The sequence below is a fragment of the Otolemur garnettii genome, unplaced genomic scaffold (genome assembly GCF_000181295.1).
Source record: "Otolemur garnettii isolate 467f Iridium unplaced genomic scaffold, OtoGar3 scaffold00030, whole genome shotgun sequence".
Taxonomy (NCBI): domain Eukaryota; kingdom Metazoa; phylum Chordata; class Mammalia; order Primates; family Galagidae; genus Otolemur; species Otolemur garnettii.
Window position 1 is genome coordinate 11,615,610 of NW_003852425.1, and position 23,553 is coordinate 11,639,162.

The 23,553-nt window shown below is 41.9% G+C and overlaps 1 protein-coding gene across 2 annotated transcripts in view; it reads left to right on the top strand.

The window, feature by feature from the left end:
* EFNA5 (ephrin A5) overlaps positions 1-23,553 on the top strand; it is a 292,940-nt gene that overhangs the window by 231,936 nt on the left and 37,451 nt on the right. For both annotated transcript variants that reach the window (XM_003788927.3, XM_023512710.1), the window contains exon 2: positions 11,211-11,503. In XM_003788927.3, coding sequence (XP_003788975.1) covers positions 11,211-11,503 — 293 coding nt within the window. The remainder of the gene's footprint in view (positions 1-11,210; positions 11,504-23,553) is intronic.

The following is a 23,553-nucleotide window of genomic DNA, read 5'->3' on the forward strand; positions in this document are numbered from 1 at the left end:
CGGGCTGCCGTCCCTCCTTCCTTCACCCCTTCCTACGGGCTGCCGTCCCTCCTTCACCCCTTCCTACGGGCTGCTGTCCCTCCTTCCTTCACCCCTTCCTACGGGCTGCCGTCCCTCCTTCCTTCACCCCTTCCTACGGGCTGCCGTCCCTCCTTCCTTCACCCCTTAGCTGTTTTACTTAGTTGTTTTTCACTAATGTTTTTAATAATCTCTGAAGTCAGTGGCCATATTGTAGTTCAAAACCACTCCTCCCCCAATTATGTCACCAATTTAATTTTAAACTGCCCGTAGTAGCCTGCTCAGGCTTCCAGAACAAACGTGGTGGCTTAAACACAAATTTATTTTCTCACAGTTCTGGAGGCTAGAAGCCCCCGATGGAGGTCCAGAAGGATTTGGTTTCCAGTGAGGGCTCGCTTCCTGGCTGGTGGGGTCACCTTCTCACTGTGGCAGACAGAAGGTGGGTTCTCTGTGAGCCCTTCATAGAGGACACTAATTTTATTGGATCAGGACCCCACTTGTGGGACCTCATTTATCCTTAATCACTGTCCTGTCTGTCTCCCAGTATGGTTACATTGGGGATAAAGGCTTCAGCATATGAATTTGGGGGATAAAACAGTAAGAGAAAAAAATTTCTAAAATAAAGAAGCGTCCCATGACATGAACTTGGCAGCAGGAACTAAACTAGTAACCTGTTTCCCTGTGCTGCTTCCACCTAGCAGTGGCTGGTGTTAACTCATTCTAATGGCGGCTGTGGGGGGGAAGTTTACCCAGTCCCAGCGGGATAAAGCCAGATAAGGAACATGAGACTCCTATTTGCCTTCATTCCTTCCAGCAGTGAATGGGGTGGTCAGTGGAGGGTGGAAGGAGAGGTTTCCTAACCTGCAGATATACCAGAGACTCTGGCCTTCTAAATCCCCATCATGGTTCAGTAGACTGGCTCTAGTCTTTCTCTACCAAGATTTGAGTCCCTGTTTGGTAGCACTGAGGTGACTCTGGCTGGCTCCTAGCGTTATTGGAGCCTGAAGCCTGGCTGGAGGGACAGTGACTAGACGTCTGGTGGGAGGAGAGCAGTCTTCATCCCTCCCCCCGACTCTGCTAATTGGACCAAACCGAGGTGCATACCCAGCCTGCTAGGCCCGACCTGAGCGGGAGACAGCCTCAAAACCAAACGAACCTCGGAATTGCCAGCTCGTGGTTGCTGGGACACGACTCAGAGCAGAGCAGTGGTTGGCAGAGGCTGAGAGGGAGTCTCGGAGGCTTCTGCCAGTGCGCTGGGTGGTTGCGGGATTTGTGGAGCAGTCTGATGAACCCTCTCAAATAGCAGCACCCTGCGCTGCTCAGCTGTGTGATTGGGATGGAAAGGGGCCAATGAGAGGTGTGGTCTGCACTTAACCTTCTGGGAGGCTTGTTCCAGGGGACTGTGCTTGGGGGGAACAAAGGAAGCATTGCAAATAATGAGCTTCTCCGCCTGATTTGTAACGAATTAGTAATAAATGGCCTAGCGCTCTACGAAAGTCTGACGATTACAGAGAAGCTTTAGCTAAGTGCACGGGACCACATCTTATTTTGATCAGCTGTAGCATGGCAAAGACGTGTAATTATCATAATCTAACAATTAGCCTGGCATCACTTTCCAGTGTTTAATTACCCCGATAAATGGTAATTGAATAGAGGACTTAATGACAAGAGAGAAACTTCCATTCTGCTGTAGGTGCTCAAGTTTCTACTTGGCTAGGCATAATTTTCCAGCATTGCTTGAACAACAACCCTGATTATCATTTTCCTTTTTGCAGCCTACCATTATTTTGTTTCCTGATCTTGACCTTTGTTTCTAATATTATTTTCATCCTCTCAAATTGTGATATTGGGACCCAGACACAGGAAGAGATTATTGGACACTGTACGCAGCTCCCCTGTTTTTTTCTAATGTCCTCCAGCTGCAGTTTCCCTTCTTTGGGCGTCCACCTGGTCGCTGCTGTGCACAGGTACAGTGCTAAGTGGTGGGGATACAGACGCCAGTAAACACCAGCACTGTCATCAGGGAGATTGCACATAAAGAAGAGGTGACGTCAAGATGCTATAATAATAATAATTACAGTGATTGCTTTAAGCACAGTCCCACTTAATACATGGACTGCAACCATCGCCTAATTTATCATGACTTCAGATCTCTTTTATTAGCTTCAGTCCTGGTCCCAGGTTTGTAACCAACTGTTCACAAGTTCTTAACCAGCCAAATAAAAGCAATTACTTCTCACATGCCAACTTGTGTGGAAACAGTGACACGTTTTGCTTTACAGTTTTAAGCTTTGTATGAAACATGATTATTACATCACGCCCTCGCAGTACCGTAAGCTTCTCCTTGTCTTATGAATATCAGATGTAAAAGAAACCCAGGGAATAGTATTTCCTTTTTTCTGGTTTGTTGTTTTTATTTATGTAGCCAATCAGCAGATTAATTCCATGTCACAGAGGGCTGTGATTTCCCAGTTTTTAAAAAGTCAGGGCCAAGTTTCCTGCTTAGATTGATAACTGATAAGCTATCATCAACTCCTACAACAAAGATTTATTTCACCGTTTGTGCACTGAGTTCTTACAAACTATTAAATAATTATTTTTCACAAATCCCTCCTTGAGTTGGGTTATAGGTAGGAGATTTACTATTGCTCTTTGGTTATTCTCTTAGTTATGAAATTCTGCTTGGATACAAAAAGGGCCATGTGAAAAGTAACAATTTGGAGGTGTGGTTTGTTTGATTGCCTCATCCCCTGAGCAGAATCACTTTGTTTAATCCCATTCTGCCAGGTTAGTGGCTGGGTAACTCCTTCCATAATTGTCTTCATCTCCTTTTGCTGAGTCTGTGTGTGTGGGGTAGGCGCTCTGAGCCGTGTTGATGGAATGTAAAACTCTGAGTAACAGAAGATGTGAAGAATAGCTTTGTTGGGAGTTCCTGGCCAGCCGCAGTGGAGAAATGGCCTGTTTTGCAGTGCGTGAGTGAACTTGGTTGGGTCTATACCGATTGCCAGATGTTAATTCTTCCTATTTTTTAAAATCCCCTTTTGAAAGCCATTTGAAGTGATCTGTGATGTGTTGGGTCTTTAGAACTCTGCCTGGTTAATTCTTTGGCTGATTTGGCCTGTCGACGTTGACACACGCTTAACGCCGTGCTGAGGCCTCTGTGGGGGCTTAGAAGCAATTAGACTGTCACCCAAAGCTTCCAGTCCCTTCCTGAAGGAAAGTCCTGTTTAGGCGCTGCCAGTTTAATGCTTTCCTTCCTTTGGAGCTCCTCCATCGAGCTAATAAGACAAACTCCAAAGGAGGAGAACACAGAAGGAGAGAACGTTCTGTGGGGCTTGTATTTCAACAGGTGCTGCTCCTCGGAGATCACTGCAAGAGTCTTTCAGACTGACGTGGACTAGAAAAGGAAGCACCAAGTAAAAGCTATAATAGTTAATTCTCACTCTGTCCCAGTCTAGAGTATACTGGTGTCATCACAGATCACTTTCACCTCAAACTCTTGGGCTCAAGTGATCCTCCTGCTTCAGCTCCTGAGTACAAGCACCACCATGCCTGGCTAAGTGTTCTTGTTTTTGCAAAGAAGGGGTCTCATTCTTGCTCAGGGTGATCTCAAACTCTTGACTTCAAGCAATCCTCCCACCTTAGCCTCCTACAGTGCTGGGATTACAGGCCTGAGCCACCATGCCTGGTCTGTTTGGGATTCCTAGCTATCTCTCTGATATGGGTAATTAGTATTAATTGTGGGAATTTTAAACCACTTACTTTTAAAGTACATGCATACACATGCGTGCACACAAACACAAGGAAGAAAAAGTGTCAGGTTAAGACACTGAACTACTGATGAATCCTAACTGTCTAACCAAGAAAATGATATTACCATCACCAAGTTAATAAGTTCAAGGCAAAGCTCTCACACTGCAGAATTTATAATTACCCGAACACGTGTGTGCAAGAACTCTGTTGGAACTTTCATCATTAAATAATCAGAACACCAACTCTGATGCCAAACACTTTGTTTCATTGGATGAAAATGTGTGTGTTGTAGCACACTGCATTTCTGCTGTGAAAAAATAAATAGAAAACATCTTTGAAATTCATCCTTGAGTATTTTTTTAACTTATAAGTCTTACTTCCCTGGGAATATTAGTTGTTATTGGTATGTTTCAGACCCTGGAAAAGTTGGGTTGGACTGCCCGAGACCATGCGTTTTAGTCAACATGCCACATCTTACTGAACCTGAACAATTAGTCTGTTCATGGTGAAACTGCCCTTGACTCTCATCCTCTCAGAGTTAAAAGTAAAGGTTGATTGCCAATACATCTGTAAGATATGGTTCAGCCCAGGAGAGAGAAGAAATGTTGAAAATTAGCATAACAAATGTCTGTTCAGCTGTCAGGGCTGCTAATATTATTCTCTACCCCAAGTTTGATTTGCTGTTTGAATTTCAGACTTTTAAGTCAAATACCAACTGGGGTGGGGCATCAGGGACGATTTGTTTTCACGGGTCCCTGACACTTCCCCCTCCCCCCCCATCGGTTTGTGAGTGTTAATATCTCCAGGAAAACAAAAAAAGAGCATCTTGGAATTTAGAACAGGGAAGCCAGAAGGCTGGCATTCTGTGCTGCAGGAGGAACAGAAGGAGGCAAGAAGAAGCGTGTTATGCAACACGGACTGCTGTCCTGCCCATCTCCTCACAAAGCATATTCTACACTAAATCCGTGTCTGTCGCAGGACCCACTGGGCCCTCCCGGGACAAAGGAGAAGGTCTTCTGATTAAAAGAGACGTTTTCTTCTGAAATACGCCTCTACATCAGAACAGGTCCAATCTGAAAGACAGTGCTCCCAAGATATATATTCACTCTAGATTCAGTTTAGAATTTCGGAGGAACCCTGCGCTGATAAATTTGCTTAATCTTTGACCATAAATCATATCCTTCTTTTACATTTCAATTTCAAAATGTCATACATTAGGTTGGCTTGTAATTAAAGAAGTGACACTGGAGTTCTGTTCAAATAGGAGTATTAAAACAAGCGCCTCTTTGACAGATTAAAATACATTTCAAGTGTAATAATCAACTCTCCAATTCATGAGAAATAAAATTTTCATTCTCGAGTTCTTTAAAACATTACATGAAGAGGTACGAGGCTGTGTCACGGCTTCCTAACCTCTAATGACGCCGTCTCCCGTCAGCGTGCTGTTCCTCTATTTATGGAGTGGAGAAACTTCACTCAGGAGCTGATGATAAAATACCTCGGGACGGATTTCCCTGGAAGCAGCTCTCTGCTGTGCCAGCAACATATGCTAAAGGCCAATTTAGAACATTTTCAATATGCACCGTACCCTTCCTTTTCCAGCTACTAAAGTGAAAATGCATTTTGGTTTTAGCAAATGAGGACTGAATGAGAGGAGAAACCCTGGAGGGTGGGGGCTGCAGGAGAATCAGAGAGGGGGGATTCCGGGGCTGCTCCTCCGCGGCCTGAGGCCCAGGGCTCTGCCCTGGCGTCCTTTCTGCTGGGGCTCTGCAGCTGCCAATAACCATCACACGAGAACACCTGCAGAGGTGGCCACCATGAAAAGCCATCCTTGCTAAAGATAGTTGGGTGATGTCTACTTGCCCTCGCAAAGAGGGACCAGATGACAGGGTCACTTACACTTGGGGCTGGCAAAGGACCCAGAGGACTCAAGTACTATGTCCCCTTTGGTTCAGGGACCTAAGTTTGGACGTAAAGTACTTAGGAGGACGCAGTCCTTATGGTGCAGGCTACAGAATGTCACCAAACAATGCTTTGGGCCCTTCCCCAAAGGAAAGTTGGGGGCTGTTGGTGACTAAATGAAAAGAGAGTTGCCACCCTGTTATCTGACCTCCCTTGTCATTATTTCATTTGAATTCTGAGGCTGGAGTCATGATTAACTTCCTCCAGATAGGTTAACTAAAGGGGGAGAGATTAACAGTGTCTTTAAATTGATAATCGAAACTGCATTTAGTGACTTGTCTGCACGATAGAGGCTCACGTTTCCACTCTAATCCCAGCTTTAGTTGTTCCTTTTGTTGTCCAAAGCCCCTGAAATGTGCTTTTTACCCAGCCATCCAGGTGGGTCCTGGTTCTTCATAAACTACAGTGAAATACATAATTCATTTCTGGTATTTGAGATGATTACAAAGGACTAGTTCCATACTGAATGTTATTCTTCTCAATTAACTAAAATGACCCTTTTGTAATGTATGTGACATTGACTCTGAACCAGTCTACTTCCAAAGTTTGATACATGTGTAAAATGTATTCTTGCTGTAACGGAGTGTATACACTGTTAACAGTTAACCCTTGAGCAGCATGGGGGTTACTGACGCCGACCTCCTGCCCCCGCTGTCAAAAGTCTACATATAATTTGTGACTTTCCCAAAATTTAATTATTTATAGCCTTACCAATAACAGTCAATTAACACATACTTTGTATCTACATTCTACACTGTACTCTTATAATAAAGTAAGAGAGAGAAAAGAAAATGTTATGACAATATCATTAAGGAAGGAAATATATATTTGCTGCCCATTAAGTGGCATTATTTCCATAAAGGTCTTCATCTTCATCACCTTTACATTTGGTAGGCTGAGGGAAGAGGAGGGCTTGGTCTTGCTGCCTCTGGGGTACCGGAGATAGAATAAAGTCTGTGTGTCAGTGTAACTGCTGAGTTCAAATGTGTGTTGTTCAAAGTTCAACTGTATGTTCTAGAACGTTGACTCAAGCAGCCAGTGGGGACTGGCACCATCTTTCCATGTTACAAGATTTCCTAGCTCTCGAGACTTCATTTGCGAGAACAGTCAGGGCAGTGATTGTTTTACTCAAACACAATCACTTTTGCAAGAGTGGTAACTGTGTGTGCTTTTACATTGTAAACCACTGTGATGATTTAGTAGAGATTGTGTTGTAATTATTGCTGGTTTGTTGGTGTGCAGCCAGATATTCCTATAGTTAAAATTATGTGATGATCCCTCTAAGTGTAGAAACACAGATACAGTGGATGGGATTACAATGAAGAAGTAAAGAGAAGAAAATTTTCGAGAAATTTACCCATGTGTTGAAACCGTGGCCGTGTTACCCATGGCACTTGTAAATATTGGCTTGCAGAATTGTTCTTCCTTGATGTCAATTTCCTCTTTTCACATGCAGTAGAGCTCATGAAAGCTGCTTCCTGATGGAAAAAAGATCCCTTTATGTGAAGGTTGCTGAGCCTAACAGCACTTTATTCTGGGGAGGTGCAGTGATGTGCATGAGTCAGGAGCTAACCTTGCAGTCTGAGGCTTCCTCTCAATCTTGGCGCCCCTCAGCTTGCAGTTTAGGAGTTTGGGACCAGCCTAGTGGGGAAGGAGTGGGGCTGGGACACTTTCTGCAGGGCTCTACCAAAAGATCAACGTCAGTAGAAGGGAACCTGATGTACTCAGTTTCGGCAGGGAATTAGTACACCTGGTGAGCTTTGGAATCATCGTGGTTAGGAAGACAGAATGTGCTCCCCGTCATATAAGATGTGGGGTTGGAGTTTATCTCTGCTGCTTAATTGCTGTAAAAAATTAAACTAAGATTATATCATTCTCTCTGAAAGTGAAACTAATTATAACCACCCAGCAGGGTTGTTCTGAGGATTTCTTATGATATCATACGTAAAGCACACAGCAGATCCTGGAGGCTGCAAAGGTTTGTTACATCAGCCGGTGAAGGGCGGAACGGAAAGCTCATCAGGGTAGAAATGGTTCCTTCTGGGGGAATTCAGAGCCACCGAAAGACTTTAGCAATTTAAGCACTCACAGAGTAGAGTAGTGAAGAACTTGGGTTTGAATTCTGCTCCCCCATCTTATTAGTTGTACAACCCTGGGCACGTAGCTGGACTTGTCAATCTCAGTTCCTCATCCTTCAGTGGGTACGCTCACAACAGTGAGTACAGAGGGGGCCAAAACGTGTGTACACATGGTAAGAAAGGAAAAAACGGCATTAAAAAGATAACACTTGAGTCACGTTTCACTTCTGCAATTACAAGAGGTACAAGATATTAATAAAATATACAAGATAATAAACGTTATTGGTATATATCGACTGTTACTATTTTAATGCAACTTTTTGTTTCTTAAAACGTGTATACATTCATCCGGCACCCTGTGTATGGATTGCAATGGAAATTAAATTGAGATGATGAATGTAACATAATAAGCATTCAGTAATGTTATCCACACCATGTGCTTCTTCACAATATGGTCGGAAAAGAATGACTCGGGGCTAATTCTGTACCCAGAGAACATGGTCTATGTGGTGTTGGGGTGTCTAACTGTGAGGTTCTCTTTGAACTGTGCTGGGGTACTGGATACAGCCCTTTCATGAGTTCCAACTTGGTATTATTTTTATATTTATATTGTCCACTCTTTGAAATTTACATTTTAATGTACATATAAATTTAAACTTACATTAGTAAACTAATTTATGTAAGTTAAAAGTTGAAAGAAAAGTAAACATGGTTCTATGGTCAATCATCTTTTCTTTGTCCGATGGATAGGAGGGTAGAAGTTCTAATCCTGGGGCGCTGCAGTAATTCATTGGTACTCCATGCAAAGTCAAATTTCACCGATAGGATAGCAGGTCAACACAGTATAAGAAGCGGTCTTCATTTCCACAATTTGTTTTGTTAAAATTTTGGCAAAATTAATGGGGATAAAAGTTATAAAAGGGAAGCTAAATTTGAGGTGCCAAAGTCACCGTGATTTTCTTGAACTGTAGAATAAAGGAATAACAGAATGGGTCTGGACGATGGCAGTTTTAATTTTTATTTTCACTTTTAAGCAGTGCCAAATGCTAGTAGAAACTAAAATGAGTGACACTTAGGGAAAGAAAAAAAACTTTCCCCCTTGAATCTCTTTAAAATCTATAATAATAATATAATAATATAAAGTGCATGTGGGCACTGCCTTCTGCCGGCCCTTGCCTGGCTCTGCTCCAGAGCTGTCAGGCCACTGTGGGGGCCGATGATTCATACCCCAGTGCCCTTTTATCTGCACATTGCAGTGTCTTTCCTTTGTACTTTGGCAGTGATGTTACCTTAATGTTCAAAAATCTTTTAAAAGCAACACAGGCTTTCCTTGCATCTTGACAAATCGTTGTCTGCCAGTAATGAAGAAAAAGTAAACCCGTGATCATTGTAAATATAAATAACTCCAAGTGCTTTTTTTGTTTTTAAAAAAATACGGTTATATATTTTGAGATACTGTAACCGCGGTGTGAATATTCTGTTAATCTTTCCTTATTTCTCTTGTGTAAGTTAGCACTGCTGCTTTTCAAAAGCGTGAGTTAATGGAGTTTCTGTGGATCATTTCATATTTATGGATAGAATTTAAGATTTTTTGTATGATTTTATCTCAGATTTTTTAAAAAGGGAACACAGGGTTTTTTTGTATCCATTGTGTGGTCTGACTGCTATTGTTTTAAAATTAATATTTGTTACTTATTCATTTAATTTAATTTCACGGTAGTGACCATGATTTACACTCCCAGGCGCCTTCACGCATTTCCTCATCTAAAGCTCGTAGCATCCATTTGAGCCAACAAGACAGGTTTTTATTATTGTTCTGACTTGAGGAAACTGAGGCTCAGGATAATTTCTGGCTCTCCCACTGCACCAGCAGATCCTGTCCTCAAATCCAGGTCTACTCCCTCAAAATGACTGGCACGTCCACTTTTTCCCAGTGTCTCTTAGGAGGGAATCTTAGCTTTGTTGGTGAGTCTGTTTTACTGGTGTGAATGTCGGTCACAGCTGTCCCAGGCCTTGTTGTATTTGGGTGCTGAATTTGGAGAACACCACACTGGGAAGCCAGAGGACGTGAGGAGAGTCAAGAGGCTAGCAGGGCAAGGGGCCTGGGAACTGTACTAGGAGTAATCAATGGAATCAGAATTTTCCTGTCTGGAGGAAGGAGGACTCAGAGAGACATAGCTGACGTCTCCGAATGTTTTATGGACTGCCTTGGAGAAGAGGAATTGGATTTGCTCTTCATAACGCCAGGCAGCAGAGTGGAATCACTGGGTAGAAATTACACAGAAGCAGATTTATACTCAATATAAGAAGAAACTTTCTAACATTTAGAGATGTCCAAAAATGGAATAGACTGTCTTCCCATCGTGCTGTATTCATGCTGAGACTGTCCAACTTGGAGTTGATGGGACTTTATGAGTGTTGTATTTTAGCAGCACCACATTTTATGATGAAACTTCTAAGCTCAGAGAAGAATTTCCCCACTAGATAGAAACAAAGGCGTTTTCTAGACTTTGCACTATGATTTTAGACCTAGAAAGTTTCCGTAACAATTCCTGTTTCATGCCACTGTGGCTTGGGAAATACCGTTCAACTGCGGAGGAAAGATTAGTTAGTTAAAACCGAAAAGCACAACTTCTGTGAGATGACGATCGGGGCGGGCAGTGTAGGGTCCGCGGCAGTGTGTGTGGTTGTGTGTTTTCACCTTTGTAACTGCCGAGGGGAAATGGACACAGTGCTTGCCAAAGACGCTGACCTGAGATCCCACATTTCCAGTCTAGGCCTGTCTCAGTCACTCACTGCTTTCTCATTATGCTTTTGTATTTTCCCCCAAAGTAGAAGTGATATTGTAGGAATTTTCTTGCTCATTTTTAAATTTTGTGACTCTAATTCTCCCAACTTCATGGCTTGAATTCTCCACGTTGGTACAGAAAGTTGAAAATGGCCTCGACGGTAACAAAAACAATTGAGTCATTTACTTGTTCTTTCACTCATTTATTCAGAAACATTTAAGTGAAACAATTATAGAAAGAATGAAAACTTTGTTTCAATAGATATCATTTTAAGAATGAAACAATAAAATGGAAAACAGTGCTTCTGTATACATCCTCATTTCGAAGGAGTGATGTTTAATGTAACATTTAAAAGTGAAAGTGAAGCACACTTCATTTATAGGGTATTTTGAAACAAATATAGTGGACTCCCTCTGTAAAACGGCTTGTTGTTTAGATTTGAAACTGTAACATTTCAAACCATGCCCCAGATCATAAGGGCATTCAGTAAGAACTTACAAGTCATACTAAATCCTTCAGCCACAGAGTTATTGAAAGGTTTAACCACTGATTCCAAGCCGGCGGCCCTTCCGCTATGACTTCTCACATCTTTTTCCTCTTTTCCCAACAGATTCCAGAGGGGTGACTACCACATAGACGTGTGTATCAATGACTACCTGGACGTCTTCTGCCCTCACTACGAGGACTCCGTTCCGGAAGACAAGACAGAGCGCTACGTCCTGTACATGGTGAACTTTGATGGCTACAGTGCCTGCGACCACACTTCCAAAGGGTTCAAGAGATGGGAATGTAACCGGCCTCACTCTCCCAATGGACCACTGAAGTTCTCTGAAAAATTCCAGCTCTTCACCCCCTTTTCTCTAGGATTTGAATTCAGGCCAGGCCGAGAATATTTCTACATCTGTGAGTATTTGGAGATTGATTGTGCAGCAGGGTGGCTGCAAGAGCCCAGACTAATTTTTTACCCAGGTTTCAGAGTGTTGCAGAGAGCCGGACTCGGCATTACAGATGTCTCCTTGTAAATGCATACATCAGGATCCCCAGGTGCGTTAGCTGGGAACTGAGAGCACAAATTAGATTAAAGACATAGCGCCTCTCCCCCTATGAAATTGCGTGTCAGCCTGTTCAGTGAACCACTGCTGACTTGTATTTCTTTTAAATGAAAATTGCCAGGACTCCTCCAAAGCTCAGGAAAAGAAAAAAAAAAAAAAAGACTCCTGAAAAAAAACTTAAAAGAAATAATTAAATTTACATAGCTGGGAGTCATTGGATTTTTTTATTCAGGTGTCAGCAATATCCTTTCAGTCTCCCACGTTTTTGGTGGAGAAAGCCCAAACTCCTGCAAATGTGAGCATGCTGATGATAAATACTCTCTTTGCTCCAAGGAGAAAGGACAATTATTAAGAGCATCTGTGCCTTTAAATAAGAAAGAGTGTGAAGAAGTATTTAGAAGAGGTTCCAAGGCATGAGTGAGTTTCCCACCTGTCCTGAGCGAGCTCTGTGACTCTCTCAGCAGACCGTGGTATTAATCACCACGCCATGGCCTGTGTCTTCTGCATTGTGTATATATCTCCACTTCCTCAGGCATCACACGATCATATATTATAGGCAAATACTTCCCAAACTTCACGGTGCATAAGTGTCATTGGGGGATTTTGTTGCAATGCACAATCTGGCTCAGGGGGTCTGAGGAGGGGCCTGAGAATTCTATAGGTTTAAAGCTCCCAGGCGACACTGTTGCTGCTGGCCTGTGCACCACCCTTGAGTAGCAAGGTTAGTCACAGGCCATCTCCACTCTAGGCAGCTAGCTGTGTATCTGGACTTTCCCTTAACTAGTATCAAATATTTAGACTAGCTGACCTTTCCCGTGTATTTTTACAGTCAACTGAAGAAGTTAAAAGTTTATTTGTTCAAAAATGCATTTACTGAACAGGCATAGCTTGGCTCAGAAATGTCAGGGGATACAAGATGAAAAGACATTCCCGGGTCTTAGGGAGTGACCGTCTTCTGGGGAGCAGATATGTAAGGAGGCGGTCAAAGCGTAAATAGGCCGTTGCTGAGTGAAGATAAAGGAAGCGGTAGGAGTGTGGGGTAAGTTGTGTCTCACCTGCCTGGCTGCGCACCGTGGGCAGAGACCCACGTAATCCCACCCCGTGTGCCAGCCTTCACCTCTCTCCCTGGCTTGCCCAGGCAAACAAGAACATTCCTGTTTTTCTGACTCATTTCTTCAGTCTGAATATTCATGCCCATTTGTAACCCCCATGGTGTAAGTCTGCAGGGATTTCTAGCTCCTCTTATCTGGAAAACAGAATTTTATAATAAGTTGGATTTCGCCATTACAACAGCACTCTCACTTATATTGGAATTAAATTTAAAAAGGAAATGGAACAGTACCAGTTTGATTATTTCAATACATATTTCAGTCGTTAGTCATGAGAAAGCATGTAAAAGCCTCGATGCTATCTCACGTTTGATCCTAAAATAAGAAAAGGAACGTCGAGTCCCCCAGACGCAGGAAACCCCAGGCGACACGCTCTTGACTTTAGCTGAACAATCTCATTCAGCAAATAAGAAAAAGGAAAGAGGAGGACTTGGGTCCTAGAACAGCCTCTCACTCGTGGCCGAACTGTCAGAGATCAGACCCATGGAAGAGATAATTACTGCTAGTTTTGAAATTTTCTTATTGGCTTCGCAGATGAAAAAACAAAAGCAAAACTCAAAAATGAATAGAACCCCCCAAAATGAGAAACGTACTCACCAGCTGACTAGTTGGTTGCACATATTACCAGCCACCGAGTGGAGGTTTTCTGTGTTTTTGGTGATGTCCAGGAAAAGAATCTCGGATGTACCGTGTAAGGCAAGCAAGGAACAGCTCTTTTTTTGAAATCTAACATACACTGTCAGGAGGCTCAAAAGAGAGTGGGGACCCTGGGTTGAAGTGGTTTTCGATCTTGTGTGGTTTTACTAGTTGCGGGGAGGAATATCACAGGAATTGGCTTTTCCTAAGAATATAGTAAGGCTCAGAATTGGGTTGCCTCTTAGTTCCATACTTTACACAGGTGTCTCAGAACTGTCATGGTGATTTTAAGGGTGGAGAAATTTTAAAACCACAATGTCAATGATACTGTAATTAGCCAAAGTTCGGGTAAGGTGACAGGGACAGCTGACAGGCTGGTTGAGGCCAGCTCTTGCCCACGGCTGCCGATCCCACTAGCTAGCTTCTGTTCGAGGGTTGTCTCCGTGAACACCTGCATGCACCCCGCGTGCCCCTGCGTCTGGTCTCAGCCTCCTATTCTCAAACCTGATTATTAGAAATTATAGAATTCATTCAGGTTCATAAGCAAGATGTTATTATTCAAATATACCCATAGTGCTTGTGACTGGTTTTTCCTCATTTGTGGTTAAATTCAATATTTCACTAAAAATCATTATGTGTCTTCTATAACATTCATTTAACGGAGTCATTTAACTGTCAAGGGCTCCCGTCAAAGTAATTGTTCCAAAATGCTTCAAAATATGAAGAGCTTTTTGCTGTTCAGCTGAGTTTAACTTGAATTACTTTTTTTAATGAAAGGTAAAATAGCACAAAATTAGCAGCAAAGAGATGTTCATTTAGAAGCAGCACAGGGGCCTGGTGTTCAGTTAAATTGAATTTGCAGCCATGTTTTTGACCCACAAAAGCATCCGTTCCTGTCTTTTTAGTACTGAAAGGGTTTCCTCTCTTTCTCTGCTAAGGTGAGGAGCGGCAGAGCTAACATGGATGCCTCACAGATATTTAATGTACTGTGGTCATAATTAAACTAAAGAATTCTTAGGGGAGAATTGGCCCTCAGTTGAATTTTCCTCTCTCCTAATAGGCGTGGAATGAACAAGATGATTGGGAAATGGCTCTTTTCACACGTATTACGTTACAAGAAGCCCTATTGCCAATCTCGGGAACAAGCTTGACTGCCCACCAGCCAATTTTACAAAATGTTCCTGCTAGGACGAGAGTACGTTTAGCTCCTCACAGCCTTAAAAATCTCTTTCAACTTCTCAAAAAAAAAAAAAAAAGAAAGAAAGAAAGAAAGAATGCTGCAGCCTTTCGGCCGCCCTACTTTATCTAAGGTGCTCGGGACAGGCTGTTCAGCGCAGACCGTAGAGTGGCCAAATTCAGATACAAACACAGAGCCGGGGGAGGGGGGAAAGACAAGTGTTTCATACGAGGACATCACCTCGTTACTTAGAGAATTCTTATCAAGTTCTGCTTTTTCCTGAACAAGATTTCTTTCTTCCTTAATTTCCTTGAGTTATATAAAATTAAGAAAATGCAGTAGTTGAAAATATCTTATATGAACTTTCCAACTAACTTTAAAAATAAAACACCCCTTTTAATTCTGGATTCCTTATTTGTATCTCTGCTGTGCTCCCTTCCTTGGAGACAGACAGTATATTAAGTTGTTCTGATTGCTGATTATCGCTAAGGCAGACTGGGGCTGTTCCTGACTCTGGCAAAGGACAGTTTTTAACCTGCAGAAGTTATTTTGGAAAGAGACTGGCGTGCTACCGTAATTACAGAAGGTTGGTGGTACTTGTATGAGTGATGGCTGTGCAGAACTGCCAGTCAATTGATTAAGGCAATAGTTTGTTTATGTAGACTTCCTAGAGGAAAAAGTAATTTTAGAAATTTCAAAAATACTCATTTTAGAAACTTCAAAAATACTCACCTTAGAAATGAAGCTCATAAATATTAACCTAATGAAAACAGGTTTGAAAGAAATTTTGCTGTGATTTTTAAATCAGGGAGAAGTGAAGGAAAACCACTTAAATAGGTTCTCTTGGTAAGGTTACAAAGCACGGCTTCGAATAGACCCTTTTGTAAGGTAAGGAAAACTGAGTCCCAGGTTATTCTCTTGACTCAACTAGCTATGATCTTGGGTAAATCTTTTAATCTCTCTGGAGTTGGAACTCTGGATCTGTAAAGGAACATGGCTGTCATGGATGATTTCAGAAATCTCTTGGACCTTTAATTTCCCATCGTATTTGATTTACTGAGGATCTATAGCATTGGGGTAAAAGATGACATCAATACCACAGCCCAGCCCAGGACCTTGCTTAGTAGATGTTCACAAAATTCTAATTGAAGGGAGATTTTTAGAAACGGTGTAGTGTGGAGAGGTTGTATTCAACTTACTGACAGAGCTCTCCCCGGCCACCTGTCCCAGCCACCCTTACCTGTGGTCTCTAGGAAGCAGGCTCCACTCAGGTCACTGCTCCGTCCCCTCCTGCCCCTGGGCCTGGGCTTCTCACCGCCCCAGGCATTCACATCCTTCCCTCTCACTTTCTCTTGGTCTGTGCTGAGATGTCTTCATCCAAGTGTCTGTTCTGACCTCCCTATATAAAAATATCTTTATCATTCTCTACACTCTTACTCGGCTTTACTTCTCCTGAGGCGCTTATCCCCCCTGCCTTTACATATTTGTGGCAGGTCACTCGTGGCTGTTTCTCTCTGAGCTCAATTATATTGCTTGGCACAGGCAGATACAGCAAAAAGTCACCCGCTGGTGATGGGGGGGGGGGTCAGGGACCGACTCCACCACCAATTTGTGTTCACATGTTCTGTTGTCCAGCTAAAATAGAGGTACCAAAAAACCCCTCTGGTGGGGTCGGTCCCCAACCCCTCCCTGGAGCGCGGGGAGTGGGGTTTCCACAGCACAGACTTTCTGCCACACACTGTGCTGAGCTCCCTGTAGTTCTCGAAACAGCTCCATTCACAGGTGCGCAAGCTGAGGCACAGCCAAGTTAGGTGACTTGAAAAAGGTTCAGCAGGTGGTTAATTGGTTAATTTGAGAGGAATTAAGTGAGTAAATAACTAAAAGAAGTGAAGAGATAAAGTCTTGGGTCTCATATGCTTAAAAAGAAAAAACACAGCTTGTATTTTAAGAAAATTCGAGACTGATAGCACTCACTTTGACCTCTACTGTTTATAGAACACTGCAGTATAAACCCTTCCTGTAACCCCCCAACAGACAATGGAAAGATAAATGTGAAGCCCATTTCTGTGAATTTAGGTCTCCAAGGATGCCTTTCCACCTTCAGAATATATTTCAACTGTCTCTTCTCCCATGGCTGACCCTTTTAACCCAGATAACTTTAGAAGGCCCCAAATTTGCATTTTCTAAGAAATTCTTCTTACATTTACTGAATATTCACTATCTAGACTGAACCATGATTACATTCTTAATTCAGGAATTAGTGAGTTTTAATGACAGACCTACAATAAAAACGACAAAGTCATTTTCTGAAAATGACACTGAATAGGCAGAGGATTCTTTTAGTATTTTTCACATCTAAGTTATAGCCGGGACATTCAGTGTTACTGTGGGCATCATTCTGAGATCTATAGTTTATAGCTACTTTAATGCATGTGGTTAACTGCTAATTCTCTGCTTTATGTATTTTAATTAAAAGTTTACAGTTTTGTCTTAAGTCATTAGGCAGTTTTAATATGCACCACACAATTTTTAAGACGGGCAAAATAAGTAACCTAATTTCCTGAGAGATATCATATTAAAATGATCAAGATCAGCTCCAGAAACCATTTGATTGTACAATATGGTTACCGACTAACCTTTTAAAGGTATAAGAATATTCGGTGAAACAAGAGAATATTAATGGAAACAAAGGTCTCAACTTGTCAATTGGATGTGTTGCAAGAGCTTATTCGCTGAGAAGTTGTTTGGAACTTAGAATGTCATTTCTCATAGAAGTGTTTATAAAGTCAGGCAAGTTCTTTACAATATGGAGAGTCTGCTTAGCTATTATACTGATGAATAATTGCATATTTCAATAAAAAAATTTGGAAAACAGGCTCACCAGCCACGTACACCAGCGCTAGTGGGTTTGAATCCAGCCCTGGCCAGCTAAACAACATTGACAACTACAGCCCAAAAAATAGCAGGGCATTGTGGCGGGCACCTGCAGTCCTAGCTACTTGGGAGGCTGAGGCAAGAGAATCGCTAAAGCCCAAGAGTTGGAGTAGATTGCTGAGCTGTGACACCACAGCACTCTACTGAGGGTGACTCTGAGTGAGACTCTGCCTCAAAAAAAAAAAAAAATTGGAAAAAGCATTCATAAGAGTTGCTCAATAAACATTTATTGATTGAATAATAAATAAATAGTAAATAAATAATAGTAAATTCCATATAACAAAATACTATAACTATTTTTTTTTATTTCTTACCTGGTAATGTTTGAGAAAAGCAGATAAATTAGAGTCCACAGATTTTACTTATCTGCAGTAGTTCTCCAATTTCTTAGCAATGTTTTTTAAGCATATGCTGAGGATATAGCAAAGGGGAGAGTAGAAAATGGTTTAAAAAGAAAAAAGTGCAGACTCTGGTAAGTGCGACCTTGGGCCTGAATCCTCTTCCTCCCCTTGTAATAGCTACATGACCTTGGGCAATTTACTTTACTGCATGGAGCTTCACTTCCTCTATAAAATGGTCTCATAATCACAGTTCATTGTCACAGTATTTCTTATCTCTAAGACTCAATTAATGAAATATTGTTTAAAGAACTAGTTAGCTGCTACAAAGATACCTTCAATCTAAAAAGATTTTCATTCTTTGAAAAGTAAAGGCAACTTGAATAGCTCAGATTGATATCTTAGTTCAGTTAAAAAAAAAATTCCTAAGTGTGTAAAGATTAAGTTTTAAGACCATTTCCTATATTCTTAAGGAGCCTTATGCTAGGATCACATGTGCCTAAGGAAGTCTTCCTTCCCCTTGAAGTCTGGTTTCTCGTGGCTTACTTTAGGAGTCAACATTAAGAATTATTTTGCTTCTGAGCACTCACAACGATCCACCTTTTCACTGAGTGTTTTGTGTGGAAATACTACAGTGTTGAAATGGCACAATTATCAAAGCAGGAGGTAATCTGGTCACTGTTCATAGTGTTACTTTGCAGGGGAGGTGACCTATGAGTACAATGTACTTTCTTAAAATGAACAACTCACTATTCATTTGAGTACGTGTGTGCATTTAACTTTCATGTTATTGAAAAATGTTTTTGATTGCCAAAGCCTTCTTTTAGCATTATTTGCCTCACGTCAACTTCTCTGAGATTCAAGAGATTTATAGATGAAATTTTCAATAGGTCAGTGGTCAATTACTGTTCTCCTATGCAGTTTTTCTGGTATGTGGACCATTGCACGTAGTTTAAGACATTAGTTATGTTAACACAATAAAGGGTTGAAGGGCATTGTTAGGAACTTGACAAATTTTCATCAAACAGTAAGTCCTCGGACATAGATTCAGAGTTTGTCTCAGTCACTAAAAACAACTGAGGTTTATTTGGCCAGGTGCCTGTAGTCCCAGCTACTCCAGAGGCTGAGGTGGGAGGCTCACTTGCGCCTAGGAGTCTGAGGCTGCAGTGAGCTATGATTACACCACTGCACTCTATCCTAGGTGGGATACAGAGTGAGCCTTCATCCCTTAAAAACAAATGAACAAAACCACCCCTCAGTATTTTAAAGTTTTGTTTTATTTTGACAATGGAAAGGAACAGTTTTTCTTCAATTAGACATGAGAAATGTTTCTGGTGTTGTATCAGGTCTCTGCCTAAAAATCATGTTTCTATTCTTTCTGGATTACTAAAGAACTTCCATTGTTCTTTAGTGAGGCTGCAAAGCGTACCGTTTTATTTAAAGAAAGAGTTTAGAGAATTGTGTCTGTTTCAGGTTGTCCCTAGCTATCTTTGAGAAAAGCATCAATGGGTTTCAAGGGCTCTTAAATGAAGGTTAAATAAAGAACATGAAAGAGGATATTTAGGGATTTCGGGAGATTTTTCTGTGTTAATTGTAATTTTCTCTTATGAAAACAGTTGTTGCCAGGGCCCTTCTGAACCAGAAGGCAGGGCGTCAGCCCAGGTGCTGCCCCAGCACAGCCCTGCCCCCTGCCTGCTGGGGGTGGCTTCACCGAGTCAAGGGTGGAGTCAGCAAGGGTTAGGAATGCCGTTTATAAAAGAGTACTTAATCATTTAAAAATTTTTGAGCAGTATTATTTGCTCAAGTAGTGAGAATTTTAAAAGGAAACGCATGCCTTGTGAAATGACGGAAGGATGAGTCTAGTTCAACTACCATTTAAAAGAATCAGAGAAATTAAACCCAGCACTTTGAAAAGGAAAGTGGAGCAAACATTGCTGCATAATAGATTTTGACACTGGACTATTTTTAAAGTTTGCAAAGGGAGACTTGAAAGCTGTTGAATAATTGGGATTTGATGGAAATTCATGGTACCTGCCGTAAGAAACCAAAGACTCCTAAGTGCTCTTCCTGTTGTCTGAATTTTTCAAAGGCTGTGACTCTCAGATAAGAAGTTCAAAAACAATGATTTTTACTTTTACTCTTAAGAACTCACAGTGCTATTAAGAGGCTGGGGAAGCATGTGGAGTTCTAACCTCTTAAGGCAGGAGAAGGACACCTTTGGGTTCCTTTTGCCCCACTGAGACGAAGTGCTGGAATGGACACAAATTAAAGATTGTTCTTTTTATCCCTAAATGTCAAAAGTGGCCGCGTCTCCTAGCGAAATAACGCACCTGATTAATTGTGTAATTTCACAGGGAAGCAATAATTCTCAGCCTTATAAACATGTAATGTACTGATTTGGTTTCTGAGTTAACTGAGAACAGTTTAGTGAGCTGCGTCTTCGTGCGTGTGCAGTGTTACCCAGAGCAGATGCCACGAGGAGTGGGAACAACACGCGGGTGACACTTGGAATAACAGTGTTTACACTTCACTGACTCGGGCTGTCAGCGCGCTAGTCTCTGTGTTTCCCTTAGTAACTTATTAAGGCGACTGAACTTCAGTGTGGTGACGTCTCAGTGTCATTTGTTGTAAATTACTAAGCATGCACACACTGGATGCATAGTCAATCTTCAGGGGGACAAATGATACTTTCTAATACAGATGACCAGGTATTACCCAGGGGAGTGCACACAGAGTGTCAGGGACTCTGAGTGGCGTGTGCGCTGGAAGAACCGTCTTTGGGCCTTTTATAAGAAGAAACACCATTTCTACAGATTTTCCCACTCATCTCTGCTTTCTTTATTTTCACAGAATGGTCGTGTAACTCTTGGTTTGAAAGTTGTCATACAGCCTCACAGCCGGCTTATATTATCTGCAGAGTTCTTTATGAGGAAATATAAATCACCCCAAATGAGACTTTTCACAGCCAGAGATATGTAGAAATTTGTGTGAGTGCTTTTCTGGCTGGCTAAAAAATCTCTCTCGGCTCCGAAGCTCTCACAACTCATCCCTTCTCCCTACACTTTCGGGAAGCAATTCTCAAAACTTGAGATTTATGGTCCAGAGAGCTGATAGTGGCTATAAAGTTTTCTATTTTCTCTTGTCTGTAATATTAATGCAGAGAACAAGGCGTTATCATTCATTATTTTAGTTCATGAGTATCCTGCGGGCCTGAAATATGGTTTCTGGGGCTCTGCCTTACCTCTGTTTAATGGGGGAGATATGTGGACTTTGGCAACAAGCTTCTTTTCCATCAAGCATTTTTAGTCAGATTGTATAAAATCCGTACGCGGAACAGAACTTCAATATATATGCTATGCCCAGGTTTGGCTTTAAAATTTAAAGCTTTACAAAATATTAATTCATTCTGAGCCCCCAAAGTAAAATATCATGAATTGGAAAACAGCCAGCTGGTATGTTATTGTTAGAAATTGGAATGATAAGATCTTTCCACTTGACTGTCTTCAGAGATGTACAATGTTTCCAACTAGCTTTATCCACATTAATGTTAGCAAGGTTCTAATTTGTAGTTAGCATTTCCTTTTCCATGCAAATCCTTCAAAACAAACTTATTGCCTAAATTTATTTTGCCTGACTTTTGTTACAGAAATATTTTAAAGTTAATTTTCTTCTGCAGTAAATTGTTAAGAGATTCTGACTGAAATCTGATTTGATGAAGCTTCACTGTCTGTTTGGGTTTAACACTTTCGGTGGGCCCTCCACCTTGAATTCGTACCTTCTTGCTCTGGTTTTGGTGAAATTTTAATGGAATAAATTAAACAAGGAAGGTAAACTAGAGGTCAAAAACATGACAAGGCCAAGTTTTCAGTTTTACCAGATTGCTTAAAAGTCTTGCTTTAAACCATCCACACTGGGGCAGTTAGGGTCATTCAGTTTGGGGACAGTATGGTGAATGCTGCAGTGACTTGGCCGGGTGCGGTGGCTCATGCCTGTAATCCTAGACACTCTGGAAGGTCGAGGCAGGTGCATTGCTTGAGCTCCGGAGTTCAAGACCAGCCTAACAGAAAAACTAGCTGGCCTGTGGCATAGCCCTGTAGTCCCAGCTACTTGGGAGGCTGAGGCAAGAGGATCTCTTGAACTTAAGAGTTGGAGGTTGCTGTGAGCTATGACTCTGTGGCACTCTGCCTAGGTTGACAGAGTGAGACTGTTTAAAAAAAAAAATGCTTCAGCAGTTTAAAGTTCAGTCCAGCCTTTTGCTAAGGGCTTACTCAGGCCTTGACGGATAACTCCTCCCCATCGCATGTTCAGATGATCATGCTTAGAGTGACTTAGCATTTATGAGACAGACACATGCCAGTCGTACTCCTGTTTCCACCTGTTGAATCCTCATCTGTGAGGCAGATGCTATTATTATCCCTATTTGTATAGATGAAGAAACTGAGGCTCGGAGAGGCTAAGTTATCAGGTGATTCCAATGAAATGTCCACCTTCCTTATATACTAAGTATGACAGTGACCATCTCTGTATGACAGTGACCATCTCTGTATGACAGTGACCATCTCTGTATGACAGTGACCATCTCTGACACTGCTCTCTGACAGCTCTGGGGGGTTGTCTTAGGTTTGTTTGTGATCGTCCATCCTCCTTTCCAATGCACATTTTACCTTGTAATCTTTCATTTTTTTAGAGCAATTTTTGTGAAACGAGGGATATGCAAAAACTATGTGTTATTTTTTAACATGAGTTCCATCGTGGAACCAGCGCAGCAGTACAGACAGCTCAAAATGGTAGCAAAGTGTTTGGGGAGGATGTGGCTGGTGAACACACAGTACCTGGGGGTTTGAGAAGTTCCATTCTGGTGATTTTAATCTTGAAAGTGAGCCACATGGGTGGCCTGAGACCAAGGTGGATAAGGAGAATCAGAAAGCTGTCGTGGACGCGAATCCGTCTCAGCAAAGTCTGACACGACTACTCCAACAATACTGGACCATTTTAAATAAATCAGCAAGGTAAAGGAACTGGATAGATGGGTTTCGCGTGGATTAAATGAGCATCAGAAGAGCCCTCTCGATGCTTGCCTGCCTTCGCTGTCACAACATAAAGACAAATCATCTCTACACCGTATTGTTATGGGTGATGAAGAATGGATTCTTTTTGACAGTCACCAGTGTTTGGCACACGGGTTAGATAAACGAAAAGTGCCGAAACATAGCCCCAAACTGAATATTCATCAGTCCTGGTCCAGGGCTGGTATTACCACTACAGCTTCACGAAACCTGGTCAGCTGATTACAGTGGACTCTGTCGCTACCAGCTGGAGACATGGTGAGGACGACTGTGATCCAGCATCTGAGACTGGTCAACAGAGACAGGGTAGTCCTCGAGAGAGACAAGGCTGCTGAAATGACAGGAGCTGGACTCAGAAATTCTCTGTCACCCACTGTATTCTCCAGACCTTGCACCAGCTGACTACCACTTCTTCCAGGCTTTGGACCACATCTTGCAAAGTATTCAATTCTCAACAAGCCGTAGAGAAGACCTTTTGTGATTTCATTGCCAGCCCCTCCCCAGACTTCTTCACTGGTGGCAAAATTAAGCTGCATGAAGATGGCAAAGCTGTGCTCATAGTTCAGGCACGTACTTTGATAGGCTGTGCTGCTTCTTGTTTGAGATATGATAAACTAAACTTTAGATTTGAGATATGATAA